Raw genomic sequence first — 18121 nt, 5'->3', positions numbered from 1 at the left:
CACCCTCACCACCACCCTCACCACCCTCACCACCCTCACCACCATCACCACCCTCACCCTCACCACCCTCACCACCCTCACCACCCTCACCACCATCACCACCCTCACCCTCACCACCCTCACCACCCTCACCACCCTCACCACCATCACCACCCTCACCCTCACCACCCTCACCACCCTCACCACCCTCACCACCACCCTCACCACCACCCTCACCACCCTCACCACCCTCACCACCATCACCACCCTCACCCTCACCACCCTCACCACCCTCACCACCCTCACCACCATCACCACCCTCACCCTCACCACCCTCACACCACCACCCTCACCACCCTCACCCTCACCACCCTCACCACCACCCTCACACCACCACCCTCCACCACCACCCTCACCACCCTCACCACCCTCACCACCACCCTCACCACCCTCACCACCCTCACCACCCTCACCACCCTCACCACCACCCTCACCACCCTCACCACCACCCTCACCACCCTCACCACCCTCACCACCCTCACCACCCTCACCACCACCCTCACCACCCTCACCACCACCCTCACCACCCTCACCACCCTCACCACCCTCACCACCACCCTCACCACCCTCACCACCACCCTCACCACCCTCACCACCCTCACCACCCTCACCACCCTCACCACCACCCTCACCACCCTCACCACCACCCTCACCACCCTCACCACCCTCACCACCACCCTCACCACCACCCTCACCACCCTCACCACCCTCACCACCACCACCCTCACCACCCTCACCACCCTCACCACCACCCTCACCACCCTCACCACCCTCACCACCACCCTCACCACCCTCACCATCACCCTCACCACCCTCACCACCCTCACCACCCTCACCACCACCCTCACCACCCTCACCACCACCCTCACCACCCTCACCACCCTCACCACCCTCACCACCCTCACCACCACCCTCACCACCCTCACCACCACCCTCACCACCCTCACCACCCTCACCACCACCCTCACCACCCTCACCACCCTCACCACCCTCACCACCCTCACCACCACCCTCACCACCCTCACCACCACCCTCACCACCCTCACCACCCTCACCACCACCCTCACCACCACCCTCACCACCCTCACCACCCTCACCACCATCACCACCCTCACCACTCACCACCCTCACCACCCTCACCACCCTCACCACCATCACCACCCTCACCCTCACCACCCTCACCACCCTCACCACCCTCACCACCATCACCACCCTCACCCTCACCACCCTCACCACCATCACCACCCTCACCCTCACCACCCTCACCACCATCACCACCCTCACCCTCACCACCCTCACCACCCTCACCACCCTCACCACCATCACCACCCTCACCCTCACCACCCTCACCACCCTCACCACCCTCACCACCACCCTCACCACCACCCTCACCACCCTCACCACCCTCACCACCATCACCACCCTCACCCTCACCACCCTCACCACCCTCACCACCCTCACCACCATCACCACCCTCACCCTCACCACCCTCACCACCCTCACCACCCTCACCACCATCACCACCCTCACCACCATCACCACCCTCACCCTCACCACCCTCACCACCATCACCACCCTCACCACCCTCACCACCATCACCACCCTCACCCTCACCACCCTCACCACCCTCACCACGCTCACCACCCTCACCACCCTCACCACCCTCACCACCCTCACCACCATCACCACCCTCACCCTCACCACCCTCACCACCCTCACCACCACCCTCACCACCACCCTCACCACCCTCACCACCCTCACCACCATCACCACCCTCACCCTCACCACCCTCACCACCCTCACCACCCTCACCACCATCACCACCCTCACCCTCACCACCCTCACCACCCTCACCACCATCACCACCCTCACCCTCACCACCCTCACCACCATCACCACCCTCACCCTCACCACCCTCACCACCATCACCACCCTCACCCTCACCACCCTCACCACCCTCACCACCCTCACCACCCTCACCACACCACCACCCTCACCACCACCACCCTCACCATCACCACCCTCACCACCCTCACCACCCTCACCACCCTCACCACACCACCACCCTCACCACCACCACCCTCACCATCACCACCCTCACCACCCTCACACCCTCACCACCCTCACCACCCTCACCATCCTCACCACCCTCACACCCTCACCACCACCCTCACCACCACCACCCTCACACCCTCACCACCCTCACCACCCTCACCACCCTCACACCCTCACCACCCTCACCACCCTCACCACCCTCACCACACCACCACCCTCACCACCACCACCCTCACCATCACCACCCTCACCACCCTCACCACACCACCACCCTCACCACCACCACCCTCACCATCACCACCCTCACCACCCTCACACCCTCACCACCCTCACCACCCTCACCACCCTCACCATCCTCACCACCCTCACACCCTCACCACCACCCTCACCACCACCACCCTCACACCCTCACCACCCTCACCACCCTCACACCCTCACCACCCTCACCACCCTCACCACCCTCACACCCTCACCACCACCCTCACACCCTCACCACCCTCACCACCACCACCACCCTCACCACCCTCACCACCACCACCATCCTCACCACCACCACCCTCACCATCACCACCCTCACCACCCTCACCACACCACCACCACCACCCTCACCATCACCACCCTCACCACCCTCACCACACCACCACCCTCACCACCACCACCCTCACCATCACCACCCTCACCACCCTCACACCCTCACCACCCTCACCACCCTCACCACCCTCACCATCCTCACCACCCTCACACCCTCACCACCACCCTCACCACCACCACCCTCACACCCTCACCACCCTCACCACCCTCACCACCCTCACACCCTCACCACCCTCACCACCCTCACCACCCTCACCACCACCCTCACACCCTCACCACCCTCACCACCACCACCACCCTCACCACCCTCACCACCCTCACCACACCACCACCCTCACCACCCTCACCACCCTCACCACCCTCACACCATCACCATCCTCACCACCCTCACCACCCTCACCACCCTCACCACCCTCACCACACCACCCTCACCCTCACCACCCTCACCACCACCACCCTCACCACCCTCACCACCACCCTCACCACCACCCTCACCACCACCCTCACCACCACCCTCACCACCACCCTCACCACCCTCACCACCACCACCCTCACCACCCTCACCACCACCCTCACCACCACCATCCTCACCACCCTCACCACTCAGTGGTGGCGACGCGAGCCGGGAGCGTCCCTCCCCTAGGTCCACTCGGCCTCAAATCAGTCGGTCGCCTTCCCTGCTATCGAGACGACTCCTCAATTAATCCACGGCACCACGACTTGACCGCCTTCACTAAACTAGCGACGACTTAGTGCGACTGCCCGCCACCACCAGGCGGAGCGTGTGGCTGGCTGGCTGGGTGGGTAGGGGGGGGGGGGGGTGACCACGACGGAGCTTCAACGGCGAACCCCGCGCTGCAGCCGGGCGAAGGCGCTCAGGAAAGTAGGGAGGCCTCGCCAGGCGCCTAGGCCGCACCGGGCCGCCTCCTGATTGGACGGCGGCTGTGTCACGTGGCGCGCGCGCGTTGACGCCCCGCCTCCCTCCCTGGCCCCGCCTCCCTCCCTCCCTGGCCCCGCCTCCCTCTCTCCCTGGCCCCGCCTCCCTCGCCCCGCCTCCCTGGCCCCGCCTCCCTCCCTGGCCCCGCCTCCCTCCCTGGCCCCGCCTCCCTCCCTGGCCCCGCCTCCCTCCCTCCCTGGCCCCGCCTCCCTCCCTCCCTGGCCCCGCCTCCCTCCCTGGCCCCGCCTCCCTCCCTGGCCCCGCCTCCCTCCCTGGCCCCGCCTCCCTCCCTGGCCCCGCCTCCCTCCCTGGCCCCGCCTCCCTCCCTGGCCCCGCCTCCCTCCTACCTCTTGGCTCCACCCCCACTAAAGTGGCGGTGACGTCACCGCGGTGCCTGTGCCAGGCTAGGTGCAGGAGGAGGTCACGGGACAGACCCTGCAGGTGCCATGGGTTGACTGCTGTGCCAGGCTAGGTGCAGGAACTGGTCACGTGACAGACCCTGCAGGTGCCATGGGTTGACTGCTGTGCCAGGCTAGGTGCAGGAGGAGGAGGTCACGGGACAGACCCTGCAGGTGCCATGGGTTGTACTGCCGTGCCAGGCTAGGTGCAGGAGGAGGAGGTCACGGGACAGACCCTGCAGGTGCCATGGGTTGACTGCTGTGCCAGGCTAGGTGCAGGTGCAGGAGGTCACGGGACAGACCCTGCAGGTGCCATGGGTTGACTGCTGTGCCAGGCTAGGTGCAGGTGCAGGAGGTCACGGGACAGACCCAGCAGGTGCCATGGGTTGACTGCTGTGCCAGGCTAGGTGCAGGAGGAGGTCACGTGACAGACCCAGCAGGTGCCATGGGTTGTACTGCTGTGCCAGGCTAGGTGCAGGAGGAGGAGGTCACGGGACAGACCCAGCAGGTGCCATGGGTTGACTGCTGTGCCAGGCTAGGTGCACGAGGAGGAGGTCACGGGACAGACCCAGCAGGTGCCATGGGTTGTACTGCCGTGCCAGGCTAGGTGCAGGAGGAAGTTGTCGTGCAGCCTTTCGGATGTAACCGGCCCCGTCACATGAACGTGGAGTGACACAAGCAGGCAGTGCGAGATCTTTACTGAGCCGAAGACGACGCACAGAATCTCAAAGAGAAACCACGAAACGAACACTCGCACATCGCACGGATTCCGCTGCACCTAGCCTGGCACCGCGCCAGGGAGTGGTGGCGCCGCGCCAGGGAGTGGTGGCGCCGCGGTTAGCACTGCTGATGATGATGTTGATGATGCTGATTATGCTGATGATGCTGCTGCTGCTGATGCTGCTTCTGATGATGACACCAATGATGCTGCTGCTGATGCTAATGATGATGATGCTGCTGCTGCTGATGCTGATGATGATCCTGCTGATATTGATAGGGATGACACTAATGATGATGATTCTGATGATGATGCTGCTTCTGATGCTGCTGATGCTGCTGCTTCTGATGCTGCTGCTGATGTTGATGATGATGCTGATGATGCTGATGATGCTGCTGCTGATGATGATGCTGCTGATGATGCTGCTGCTGATGATGATGCTGCTGATGATGCTGCTGCTGATGATGCTGCTGCTGATACTGATGCTGATGATGCTGATGCTGATGATGATACTGCTGCTGATGATGCTGCTGCTGATGATGCTGCTGCTGATACTGATGATGATGCTGCTGATGATGCTGCTGGGACTACCTGGGGGAGCTTTATCTTTGTGTAGGTGTGTGTGTGGTTGAGTGTATGAGTGAGTGGTGGGTGAGTGGGTGAGTGGGTGGGTGAGTGAGTGTGTAAGTGTGTGAGTCAGTGGTGAGTGAATGAGTGGGTGAATGGGTGGGTGAGTGAGTGGGTGAGTGTATGAGTGAGTGTATGAGTGAGTGTATGAGTGAGTGTATGAGTGAGTGAGTATGAGTGAGTGGGTGGGTGAGTGGGTGGGTGAGTGAGTGTGTAAGTGTGTGAGTCAGTGGTGAGTGAATGAGTGGGTGAATGGGTGGGTGAGTGGGTGGGTGAGTGTATGAGTGAGTGTATGAGTGAGTGTATGAGTGAGTGAGTATGAGTGAGTGGGTGGGTGAGTGGGTGGGTGAGTGAGTGTATGAGTGAGTGTATGAGTGAGTGTATGAGTGAGTGGGTGGGTGAGTGGGTGAGTGGGTGAGTGAGTGGGTGAGTGAGTGGGTGAGTGAGTGAGTGGGTGAGTGGGTGGGTGGGTGGGTGAGTGAGTGAGTGGGTGAGTGGGTGAGTGAGTGGTGAGTGGGTGAGTGAGTGGGTGAGTGGTGAGTGAGTGAGTGGGTGAGTGGTGAGTGAGTGAGTGGGTGAGTGAGTGAGTGGGTGAGTGGGTGGGTGAGTGGGTGAATGAGTGGGTGAGTGAGTGGTGAGTGAGTGGTGAGTGAGTGAGTGAGTGGGTGAGTGGGTGGGTGAGTGGGTAAGTGAGTGAGTGGGTGAGTGGGTGGGTGAGTGGGTGAGTGGTGAGTGAGTGGGTGAGTGTATGAGTGAGTGAGTGAGTGAGTGTATGAGTGAGTGAGTGTATGAGTGAGTGTATGAGTGAGTGAGTGTATGAGTGAGTGAGTGGTGAGTGAGTGAGTGTATGAGTGAGTGTATGAGTGAGTGAGTATGAGTGAGTGGGTGGGTGAGTGGGTGGGTGAGTGAGTGTGTAAGTGTGTGAGTCAGTGGTGAGTGAATGAGTGGGTGAATGGGTGGGTGAGTGGGTGGGTGAGTGTATGAGTGAGTGTATGAGTGAGTGTATGAGTGAGTGAGTATGAGTGAGTAGGTGGGTGAGTGGGTGGGTGAGTGAGTGTATGAGTGAGTGTATGAGTGAGTGTATGAGTGAGTGGGTGGGTGAGTGGGTGAGTGGGTGAGTGAGTGGGTGAGTGAGTGGGTGAGTGAGTGAGTGGGTGAGTGGGTGGGTGGGTGGGTGAGTGGGTGAGTGGGTGAGTGAGTGGTGAGTGGGTGAGTGAGTGGGTGAGTGGTGAGTGAGTGAGTGAGTGGGTGAGTGGTGAGTGAGTGAGTGGGTGAGTGAGTGAGTGGGTGAGTGGGTGGGTGAGTGGGTGAATGAGTGGGTGAGTGAGTGAGTGGTGAGTGAGTGGTGAGTGAGTGGGTGAGTGAGTGGGTGAGTGGGTGGGTGAGTGGGTAAGTGAGTGAGTGGGTGAGTGGGTGGGTGAGTGGGTGAGTGGTGAGTGAGTGGGTGAGTGTATGAGTGAGTGAGTGAGTGTATGAGTGAGTGAGTGTATGAGTGAGTGTATGAGTGAGTGAGTGTATGAGTGAGTGAGTGGTGAGTGAGTGTGTGAGTGAGTGAGTGTATGAGTGGGTGAGTGTATGAGTGAGTGAGTGAGTGTATGAGTGAGTGAGTGTATGAGTGAGTGTATGAGTGAGTGAGTGTATGAGTGAGTGTATGAGTGAGTGAGTGTATGAGTGAGTGAGTGAGTGTATGAGTGAGTGAGTGTATGAGTGAGTGTATGAGTGAGTGAGTGTATGAGTGAGTGAGTGTATGAGTGAGTGAGTGAGTGTATGAGTGAGTGTATGAGTGAGTGTATGAGTGAGTGAGTGTATGAGTGAGTGTATGAGTGGTGAGTGAATGAGTGGGTGGGTGAGTGGGTGAGTGAGTGGGTGAGTGTATGAGTGAGTGTATGAGTGAGTGAGTGAGTGTATGAGTGAGTGAGTGTATGAGTGAGTGAGTGTATGAGTGAGTGAGTGTATGAGTGAGTGAGTGAGTGTATGAGTGAGTGTATGAGTGAGTGTATGAGTGGTGAGTGAATGAGTGGGTGGGTGAGTGGGTGAGTGAGTGGGTGAGTGTATGAGTGAGTGAGTGTATGAGTGAGTGTATGAGTGAGTGTATGAGTGGTGAGTGAGTGAGTGTATGAGTGGTGAGTGAGTGAGTGTATGAGTGGTGAGTGAGTGTATGAGTGGTGAGTGAGTGAGTGTATGAGTGAGTGTATGAGTGAGTGTATGAGTGGTGAGTGAGTGTATGAGTGGGTGAGTGTATGAGTGAGTGAGTGTATGAGTGAGTGAGTGTATGAGTGAGTGAGTGAGTGTATGAGTGAGTGAGTGTATGAGTGAGTGAGTGTATGAGTGAGTGAGTGTGTGAGTGAGTGTATGAGTGAGTGAGTGTATGAGTGAGTGAGTGAGTGTATGAGTGAGTGTATGAGTGAGTAAGTGTATGAGTGAGTGAGTGTATGAGTGAGTGGGTGAGTGTTCGTGACGTCATCATAGACTCAACCCCTCCCCCTCCCCTCGGTTTTGGGGCAGGGGCTTCATGGCGATGACGTCATCAAAACCTCTCAGCCAATCAGGGCGACCGGCCCCTCGCTCCCGAACCACAACCGGACCAATCAGGAGTGAGCGCCGAGCTTCCTCCGTCATCATGGCGACCAAGCTTGATCCATCGCCATGGCGACCGCACGCGGCAACCAAATGCACCGCCCCCCAAAGGGGGTCAATAGGTCGTGGGGTCAATAGGTCGTGGAGTCAATAGGTCACGGGTAATGTGTCAGGGGTCAGAGGTAGAGTCATTGGGTCAGAGGTGAAAATAAGGGTCAGGGGTCATGGGTGGGTCAGGGGTAAAGTTAGGGGTCAGGGGTGGGGTCATGTGTCAGGGGTGGGGTCAGGGGTAAAGTCAGGGGTCAAGGGTGGGGTCAAGGGTGGGGTCAGGGGTGGAATTGTGGGTAAAAGCGTTAGAGGTCAAAGGTCGCATCACCTCCATCGACCCCTCCCCTCCCCCCCCGGGGTGACGGTGCAGAGGTCACCGCGAGGTTTAACCTCAGCAGCCGGTGACCTTGGGGTCGCGACCCGACCGTCGGGTCACGGCCACCTTGACCAGCTCCTCGGCACAGGTCGGGTGGAGACCCACCGTGGAGCTGAGCAGAGAGTAGCTCACTCCACAGCTGTAGGGGAGACAAGGTGGGTGGGTGGGTGGGTGAGTGGGTGGGTGGGTGGGTGAGTGGGTGGGTGAGTGGGTGGGTGGGTGGGTGGGTGAGTGGGTGGGTGGGTGGGTGAGTGGGTGGGTGGGTGCGTGGGTGAGTGGGTGGGTGAGTGGGTGGGTGAGTGGGTGGGTGGGTGAGTGTGTGGGTGGGTGGGTGAATGGGTGGGTGGGTGAGTGGGTGGATGGGTGGGTGAGTGGGTGGGTGGGTGAGTGGGTGGGTGGGTGAGTGGGTGGGTGAGTGAGTGGGTGGGTGGGTGAGTGGGTGGGTGGGTGAGTGGGTGGGTGAGTGGGTGGGTGAGTGTGTGAGTGGGTGGGTGGGTGAGTGAGTGGGTGGGTGTGTGCATGGGTGGGTGAGTGGGTGGGTGGGTGGGTGAGTGGGTGGGTGGGTGGGTGGGTGGGTGAGTGGGTGGGTGGGTGGGTGAGTGAGTGAGTGGGTGGGTGAGTGGGTGGGTGCGTGGGTGGGTGAGTGGGTGGGTGCGTGGGTGGGTGGGTGGGTGGGTGCGTGGGTGGGTGGGTGGGTGAGTGGGTGGGTGGGTGGGTGAGTGGGTGGGTGGGTGGGTGGGTGGGTGAGTGGGTGGGTGGGTGGGTGAGTGAGTGGGTGGGTGAGTGGGTGGGTGCGTGGGTGGGTGGGTGAGTGGGTGGGTGGGTGAGTGGGTGGGTGGGTGGGTGAGTGGGTGCGTGGGTGGGTGAGTGGGTGGGTGGGTGAGTGAGTGGGTGGGTGAGTGGGTGGGTGGGTGGGTGAGTGGGTGCGTGGGTGGGTGGGTGAGTGGGTGGGTGGGTGAGTGGGTGGGTGGGTGGGTGAGTGGGTGGGTGGGTGAGTGGGTGGGTGGGTGAGTATATTAGTGAGTGTATTAGTATGTATATTAGTGAGTGTATTAGTATGTATATTAGTGAGTGTATTAGTGAGTGTATTAGTGAGTGTATTAGTGAGTGTATTAGTGAGTATGTTAGTGTATTAGTATGTATATTAGTGAGTGTATTAGTGAGTGTATTAGTGAGTGTATTAGTGAGTGTATTAGTGAGTATGTTAGTGCATTAGTATGTATATTAGTATGTATATTAGTATGTATATTAGTAAGTTAGTAAGCTAGTATAAGTGTAAGTTTGTGATGCTTACCGCAGGGCTACAGCGAACCCCTGAATGACCTCCCCGGCGTTGGGTCCCAGGAAGTGGATTCCCAGAATCCTTTGCTCTCCCGCCCGCTCACAGACCACCTGATCACTCACACACCACGCACATCACGCATAAATTAGCATATATTAGCATATTTTAGCATATATTAGCATATATTAGCATACATTAGCATACATCTGCATACATTATCATACACTGGCATGAATTAAAACAATGCATTGTGTGTTATCATTAGTCATGAGTTGTGGTGAGTGAGTGTATGAGTGAGTGTATGAGTGAGTGAGTGTATGAGTGAGTGTATGAGTGAGTGTATGAGTGAGTGAGTGAGTGTATGAGTGAGTGTATGAGTGAGTGTATGAGTGAGTGAGTGAGTGTATGAGTGAGTGTATGAGTGAGTGAGTGAGTGTATGAGTGAGTGTATGAGTGAGTGTATGAGTGAGTGTATGAGTGAGTGAGTGTATGAGTGAGTGAGTGTATGAGTGAGTGTATGAGTGAGTGAGTGTATGAGTGAGTAAGTGTATGAGTGAGTGAGTGAGTGTATGAGTGAGTGAGTGAGTGTGTGAGTGAGTGTATGAGTGAGTGTATGAGTGAGTGAGTGTATGAGTGAGTAAGTGTATGAGTGAGTGAGTGAGTGTATGAGTGAGTGAGTGAGTGTATGAGTGAGTGTATGAGTGAGTGAGTGTATGAATGAGTATTTGAGTGAGTGAGTGTATGAGTGAGTGAGTGTATGAGTGAGTGAGTGTATGAGTGAGTAAGTTTATGAGTGAGTGAGTGTGTGAGTGAGTGTATGAGTGAGTGGGTGTATGAGTGAGTGTATGAGTGAGTGTATGAGTGAGTGTATGAGTGAGTGGATGAGTGAGTGAGTGTATGAGTGAGTGAGTGTATGAGTGAGTGAGTGAGTGTATGAGTGAGTGAGTGAGTGTATGAGTGAGTGAGTGTATGATTGAGTGAGTGAGTGTATGAGTGAGTGAGTGCATGAGTGAGTGAGTGAGTGTATGAGTGAGTGCATGAGTGAGTGTATGAGTGAGTGTATGAGTGAGTGTATGAGTGAGTGAGTGCATGAGTGAGTGTATGAGTGAGTGTATGAGTGAGTGTATGAGTGAGTGTATGAGTGAGTGAGTGAGTGTATGAGTGAGTGTATGAGTGAGTGTGTGTATGAGTGAGTGAGTGTATGAGTGAGTGAGTGAGTGCATGAGTGAGTGAGTGCATGAGTGAGTGTATGAGTGAGTGTATGAGTGAGTGAGTGTATGAGTGAGTGTATGAGTGAGTGTGTGTATGAGTGAGTGAGTGTATGAGTGAGTGAGTGAGTGTATGAGTGAGTGTATGAGTGAGTGAGTGAGTGCATGAGTGAGTGAGTGCATGAGTGAGTGTGTGTATGAGTGAGTGAGTGTGTGAGTGAGTGAGTGAGTGTATGAGTGAGTGTATGAGTGAGTGAGTGAGTGCATGAGTGAGTGAGTGCATGAGTGAGTGAGTGCATGAGTGAGTGAGTGAGTGTATGAGTGAGTGAGTGTATGAGTGAGTGAGTGAGTGTATGAGTGAGTGTGTGAGTGAGTGAGTGCATGAGTGAGTGAGTGTGTGTATGAGTGAGTGAGTGTATGAGTGAGTGTATGAGTGAGTGTGTGAGTGAGTGAGTGAGTGTATGAGTGAGTGAGTGTATGAGTGAGTGAGTGTATGAGTGAGTGAGTGAGTGTATGAGTGAGTGTGTGAGTGAGTGAGTGTATGAGTGAGTGAGTGTGTGAGTGAGTGCATGAGTGAGTGAGTGAGTGAGTGTATGAGTGAGTGAGTGAGTGCATGAGTGAGTGAGTGAGTGCATGAGTGAGTGAATGAGTGTATGAGTGAGTGAGTGTATTTCCCACGAAGCCAACCTTGAGGTAGCACTGTTCCGCATTCCGGTCTGGCAACGTGAACTCAAGTGGCCGATAGAAGGCATGGTACACCTACACACAGACACAGACAAAGCTCCCCCGTGTAGCCTCTAGCAGGGCTGTAGGGGCAAGTGCTGTCAGTAGCAGCACCTACACACACAGACAAAGGTCCCCCGTGTAGCCTCTAACAGGCTGTAGGGGCAAGTGCTGTCCGTAGCGAGTAGCAGCACTACCACTACACCCACCACTCCCCACAAAGATCAAAGATCCCCCATATAGCCTGATGATGATGGTGATGTTGCTTCTCATGATGATGCTGATGTTGTTGATGTTGTTGATGTTGTTGATGATGTTGATGATGTTGATGATGATGTTGATAATTGCTTTTTTACCCTTCTATCTGGCAACAAAACTGGCACCTTTTTTACAAGGAGTCATGTTTGCATAGACCACAATACCTGCAGCCATAATGCAAACAAAAAGCACAACTCTGATAATGTATGTGCACTGTCCTTGAAGTTGATTGGTCCACACCCGAGACAGCTTTCCTTAGAGCCTAGTCTCACATGGTCCTTGAAGTTGATTGGTCCACACCCGAGACAGCTTTCCTTAGAGCCCAGTCTCACATGGTCCTTGAAGTTGATTGGTCCACACCCGAGACAGCTTTCCTTAGAGCCCAGTCTCACATGGTCCTTGAAGTTAATTGGTCCACACCCGAGACAGCTTTCCTTAGAGCCCAGTCTCACATGGTCCTTGAAGTTAATTGGTCCACACCCGAGACAGCTTTCCTTAGAGCCTAGTCTCACATGGTCCTTGAAGTTGATTGGTCCACACCCGAGACAGCTTTCCTTAGAGCCAGTCTCACATGGTCCTTGAAGTTGATTGGTCCACACCCGAGACAGCTTTCCTTAGAGCCCAGTCTCACATGGTCCTTGAAGTTGATTGGTCCACACCCGAGACAGCTTTCCTTTGAGCCCAGTCTCACATGGTCCTTGAAGTTGATTGGTCCACACCCGAGACAGCTTTCCTTAGAGCCCAGTCTCACATGGTTCCTTGAAGTTGATTGGTCCACACCCGAGACAGCTCTCCTTAGAGCCCAGTCTCACATGGTCCTTGAAGTTGATTGGTCCACACCCGAGACAGCTTTCCTTAGAGCCCAGTCTCACATGGTCCCTTGAAGTTGATTGGTCCACACCCGAGACAGCTTTCCTTAGAGCCCAGTCTCACATGGTCCTTGAAGTTGATTGGTCCACACCCGAGACAGCTTTCCTTAGAGCCCAGTCTCACATGGTCCTTGAAGTTGATTGGTCCACACCGAGACAGCTTTCCTTAGAGCCCAGTCTCACATGGTCCTTGAAGTTGATTGGTCCACACCCGAGACAGCTTTCCTTAGAGCCCAGTCTCACATGGTCCTTGAAGTTGATTGGTCCACACCCGAGACAGCTTTCCTTAGAGCCCAGTCTCACATGGTCCTTGAAGTTGATTGGTCCACACCCGAGACCGCTTTCCTTAGAGCCTAGTCTCACATGGTCCTTGAAGTTGATTGGTCCACACCCGAGACAGCTTTCCTTAGAGCCCAGTCTCACATGGTCCTTGAAGTTGATTGGTCCACACCCGAGACAGCTTTCCTTAGAGCCCAGTCTCACATGGTCCTTGAAGTTGATTGGTCCACACCCGAGACAGCTTTCCTTAGAGCCCAGTCTCACATGGTCCTTGAAGTTGATTGGTCCACACCCGAGACCGCTTTCCTTAGAGCCCAGTCTCACATGGTCCTTGAAGTTGATTGGTCCACACCCGAGACAGCTTTCCTTAGAGCCCAGTCTCACATGGTCCTTGAAGTTGATTGGTCCACACCCGAGACAGCTTTCCTTAGAGCCCAGTCTCACATGGTCCTTGAAGTTGATTGGTCCACACCCGAGACCGCTTTCCTTAGAGCCTAGTCTCACATGGTCCTTGAAGTTGATTGGTCCACACCCGAGACAGCTTTCCTTAGAGCCCAGTCTCACATGGTCCTTGAAGTTGATTGGTCCACACCCGAGACAGCTTTCCTTAGAGCCCAGTCTCACATGGTCCTTGAAGTTGATTGGCCCACACCCGAGACAGCTTTCCTTAGAGCCCAGTCTCACATGGTCCTTGAAGTTGATTGGTCCACACCCGAGACAGCTTTCCTTAGAGCCCAGTCTCACATGGTCCTTGAAGTTGATTGGTCCACACCCGAGACAGCTCTCCTTAGAGCCCAGTCTCACATGGTCCTTGAAGTTGATTGGTCCACACCCGAGACAGCTTTCCTTAGAGCCCAGTCTCACATGGTCCTTGAAATTGATTGGTCCACACCCGAGACAGCTTTCCTTAGAGCCCAGTCTCACATGGTCCTTGAAGTTGATTGGTCCACACCCGAGACAGCTCTCCTTAGAGCCCAGTCTCACATGGTCCTTGAAGTTGATTGGTCCACACCCGAGACAGCTTTCCTTAGAGCCCAGTCTCACATGGTCCTTGAAGTTGATTGGTCCACACCCGAGACAGCTTTCCTTAGAGCCCAGTCTCACATGGTCCTTGAAGTTGATTGGTCCACACCCGAGACAGCTTTCCTTAGAGCCCAGTCTCACATGGTCCTTGAAGTTGATTGGTCCACACCCGAGACAGCTTTCCTTAGAGCCTAGTCTCACATGGTCCTTGAAGTTGATTGGTCCACACCCGAGACAGCTTTCCTTAGAGCCCAGTCTCACATGGTCCTTGAAGTTGATTGGTCCACACCCGAGACAGCTCTCCTTAGAGCCCAGTCTCACATGGTCCTTGAAGTTGATTGGTCCACACCCGAGACAGCTTTCCTTAGAGCCTAGTCTCACATGGTCCTTGAAGTTGATTGGTCCACACCCGAGACAGCTTTCCTTAGAGCCTAGTCTCACATGGTCCTTGAAGTTGATTGGTCCACACCCGAGACAGCTTTCCTTAGAGCCCAGTCTCACATGGTCCTTGAAGTTGATTGGTCCACACCCGAGACAGCTTTCCTTAGAGCCCAGTCTCACATGGTCCTTGAAGTTGATTGGTCCACACCCGAGACAGCTTTCCTTAGAGCCCAGTCTCACATGGTCCTTGAAGTTGATTGGTCCACACCCGAGACAGCTTTCCTTAGAGCCTAGTCTCACATGGTCCTTGAAGTTGATTGGTCCACACCCGAGACAGCTTTCCGTAGAGCCCAGTCTCACATGGTCCTTGAAGTTGATTGGTCCACACCCGAGACAGCTTTCCTTAGAGCCTAGTCTCACATGGTCCTTGAAGTTGATTGGTCCACACCCGAGACAGCTTTCCTTAGAGCCCAGTCTCACATGGTCCTTGAAGTTGATTGGTCCACACCCGAGACAGCTTTCCTGAGAGCCTAGTCTCACATGGTCCTTGAAGTTTATTGGTCCACACCCGAGACAGCTTTCCTTAGAGCCCAGTCTCACATGGTCCTTGAAGTTGATTGGTCCACACCCGAGACAGCTTTCCTTAGAGCCCAGTCTCACATGGTCCTTGAAGTTGATTGGTCCACACCCGAGACAGCTTTCCTTAGAGCCCAGTCTCACATGGTCCTTGAAGTTGATTGGTCCACACCCGAGACAGCTTTCCTTAGAGCCCAGTCTCACATGGTCCTTGAAGTTGATTGGCCCACACCCGAGACAGCTTTCCTTAGAGCCCAGTCTCACATGGTCCTTGAAGTTGATTGGTCCACACCCGAGACAGCTTTCCTTAGAGCCCAGTCTCACATGGTCCTTGAAGTTGATTGGTCCACACCCGAGACAGCTTTCCTTAGAGCCCAGTCTCACATGGTCCTTGAAGTTGATTGGTCCACACCCGAGACAGCTTTCCTTAGAGCCTAGTCTCACATGGTCCTTGAAGTTGATTGGTCCACACCCGAGACAGCTTTCCTTAGAGCCCAGTCTCACATGGTCCTTGAAGTTGATTGGTCCACACCCGAGACAGCTTTCCTTAGAGCCTAGTCTCACATGGTCCTTGAAGTTGATTGGTCCACACCCGAGACAGCTTTCCTTAGAGCCCAGTCTCACATGGTCCTTGAAGTTGATTGGTCCACACCCGAGACAGCTTTCCTTAGAGCCCAGTCTCACATGGTCCTTGAAGTTGATTGGTCCACACCCGAGACAGCTTTCCTTAGAGCCCAGTCTCACATGGTCCTTGAAGTTGATTGGTCCACACCCGAGACAGCTTTCCTTAGAGCCCAGTCTCACATGGTCCTTGAAGTTGATTGGTCCACACCCGAGACAGCTTTCCTTAGAGCCTAGTCTCACATGGTCCTTGAAGTTGATTGGTCCACACCCGAGACAGCTTTCCTTAGAGCCTAGTCTCACATGGTCCTTGAAGTTGATTGGTCCACACCCGAGACAGCTTTCCTTAGAGCCCAGTCTCACATGGGTTGGACCAGATCTGGTCCAACACATGTGTTGGTGTTGTTGATGTTGTTGATGTTCTTGATGATGTTGTTGATGTTGTTGATGTTCTTGATGTTGTTGTTGATGTTGTTGATGTTGTTGATGATGTTGTTGTTGATGTTGTTGATGATGTTGTTGATGATGATGTTGATGATGATGTTGTTGTTGTTGTTGATGTTGTTGATGATGTTGTTGATGATGTTGTTGATGATGTTGTTGATGTTGTTGATGTTGATGATGATGATGTTGATGATGATGTTGTTGTTGTTGTTGATGTTGTTGATGATGTTGTTGATGATGTTGATGATGATGTTGTTGTTGTTGTTGATGTTGTTGATGATGTTGTTGATGATGATGTTGATGATGATGTTGTTGTTGTTGTTGATGTTGTTGATGATGTTGTTGATGATGTTGTTGTTGATGTTGTTGATGTTGTTGATGATGTTGTTGTTGATGTTGTTGATGATGTTGTTGATGATGATGTTGATGATGATGTTGTTGTTGTTGTTGATGTTGTTGATGATGTTGTTGATGATGTTGTTGATGTTGTTGTTGATGTTGTTGATGTTGATGATGATGATGTTGATGATGATGTTGTTGTTGTTGTTGATGTTGTTGATGATGTTGTTGATGATGATGTTGATGATGATGATGTTGTTGTTGTTGTTGTTGATGTTGTTGATGATGTTGTTGATGATGTTGTTGATGTTGTTGATGATGTTGTTGATGATGATGTTGATGATGATGTTGTTGTTGTTGATGTTGTTGATGATGTTGTTGATGATGTTGTTGATGTTGTTGTTGATGTTGTTGATGTTGATGATGTTGATGATGTTGTTGATGTTGTCGATGTTGTTGATGATGTTGTTGATGTTGTTGATGTTGTTGTTGATGATGTTGTTGATGATGATGATGATGTTGATGTTGTTGATGTTGTTGATGTTGATGATGTTGTTAATGTTGTTGATGATGTTGTTAATGTTGTTGTCGATGTTGTTAATGTTGTTGTCGATGTTGTTGATGTTGTTGATTATGTTATTGATGTTGTTGATGATGTTGTTGATGTTGTCGATGTTGTTGTTGATGTTGTTGATGTCGTTGATGTCATTGTTGTTGTTGATGTTGTTGATGTTGTTGTTGATGTTGTTGATGTTGTTGATGTTGTTGTCGAAGTTGTTGTTGATGATGTTGATGTTGTTGATGATGTTGTCGATGTTGTTGATGATGTTGTTGATGTTGTTGATGTTGTTGTTGTTGATGATGTTGTTGATGATGATGATGATGATGTTGATGTTGTTGTTGTTGATGATGTTGTTGATGATGATGATGATGATGTTGATGTTGTTGTAGATGTTGTTGATGTTGTTGATGTCATTGTTGTTGTTGATGTTGTTGATGTTGTTGTTGATGTTGTTGATGTTGTCACCTCGATGTTCTCTGCTCCATGAGTCTCAGCCGCCAACTCCTCAGACATGCCCACGGTGCCAAACTCAAGCGGAGTGAAAACCACCGTCGGAATCTGAGACACACGGAGACACACGGAGACACACGGAGACACACGGTGAGACACGGTGACACACGGTGAGACAGGGAGACACACGGAGACACACGGAGACACGCGGAGACACACGGTGACACACGGTGAGACACGGTGACACACGGTGAGACAGGGAGACACACGGAGACACACGGAGACACGCGGAGACACGCGGAGACACACGGTGACACACGGAGACACACGGTGAGACAGGGAGACACACGGAGACACGCGGAGACACACGGAGACACACGGAGACACACGGTGAGACACACGGAGACACACGGAGACACACGGTGACACACGGTGACACACGGAGACACACGGTGACACACGGAGACACGCGGAGACACGCGGAGACACACGGTGACACACGGAGACACACGGTGACACACGGAGACACACGGTGACACACGGAGACACGCGGAGACACGCGGAGACACACGGAGACACACGGAGACACACGGAGACACACGGTGACACACGGAGACACACGGAGACACACGGTGACACACGGAGACACACGGTGACACACGGAGACACACGGAGACACGCGGAGACACACGGAGACACACGGAGACACACGGTGACACACGGAGACACACGGAGACACG

General features: G+C 54.2%; 1 protein-coding gene across 1 annotated transcript; it reads right to left on the bottom strand.

The window, feature by feature from the left end:
- Positions 1 to 7618: 7618 nt before the first annotated feature.
- LOC144954831 (thioredoxin reductase 2, mitochondrial-like) lies at positions 7619 to 17499 on the bottom strand. Its single transcript, XM_078885237.1, has 4 exons — positions 17397 to 17499; positions 11544 to 11615; positions 9661 to 9758; positions 7619 to 8505 (listed from the first exon to the last, which is right to left on the bottom strand). Exons 1-4 carry the CDS (start codon positions 17442 to 17444, stop codon positions 8382 to 8384), a joined length of 342 nt encoding a protein of 113 aa, XP_078741363.1. The 5' UTR covers positions 17445 to 17499; the 3' UTR covers positions 7619 to 8381.
- Positions 17500 to 18121: the final 622 nt, after the last annotated feature.

This window comes from Lampetra fluviatilis, unplaced genomic scaffold (genome assembly GCF_964198595.1).
Source record: "Lampetra fluviatilis unplaced genomic scaffold, kcLamFluv1.1 SCAFFOLD_994, whole genome shotgun sequence".
In the NCBI taxonomy this organism is placed as follows: Eukaryota; Metazoa; Chordata; class Hyperoartia; order Petromyzontiformes; family Petromyzontidae; genus Lampetra; species Lampetra fluviatilis.
Note: the sequence above shows the minus strand (reverse complement) of the source record. Positions and strands in the feature narration are given on the sequence as shown.

What these genes read in the sequence shown, in the direction of transcription:
- LOC144954831 (XM_078885237.1), bottom strand. Translation starts at nt 17,444, where the DNA reads ATGTCTGAGGAGTTGGCGGCTGAGACTCATGGAGCAGAGAACATCGAG. An exon ending in CGGAACAGTGCTACCTCAAG is followed by an intron (nt 9,759 to 11,543) that starts GTTGGCTTCGTG and finishes GTGAGTGATCAG; the next exon opens with GTGGTCTGTGAGCGGGCGGG. An exon ending in GGGTTCGCTGTAGCCCTGCG is followed by an intron (nt 8,506 to 9,660) that starts GTAAGCATCACA and finishes TCTCCCCTACAG; the next exon opens with CTGTGGAGTGAGCTACTCTC.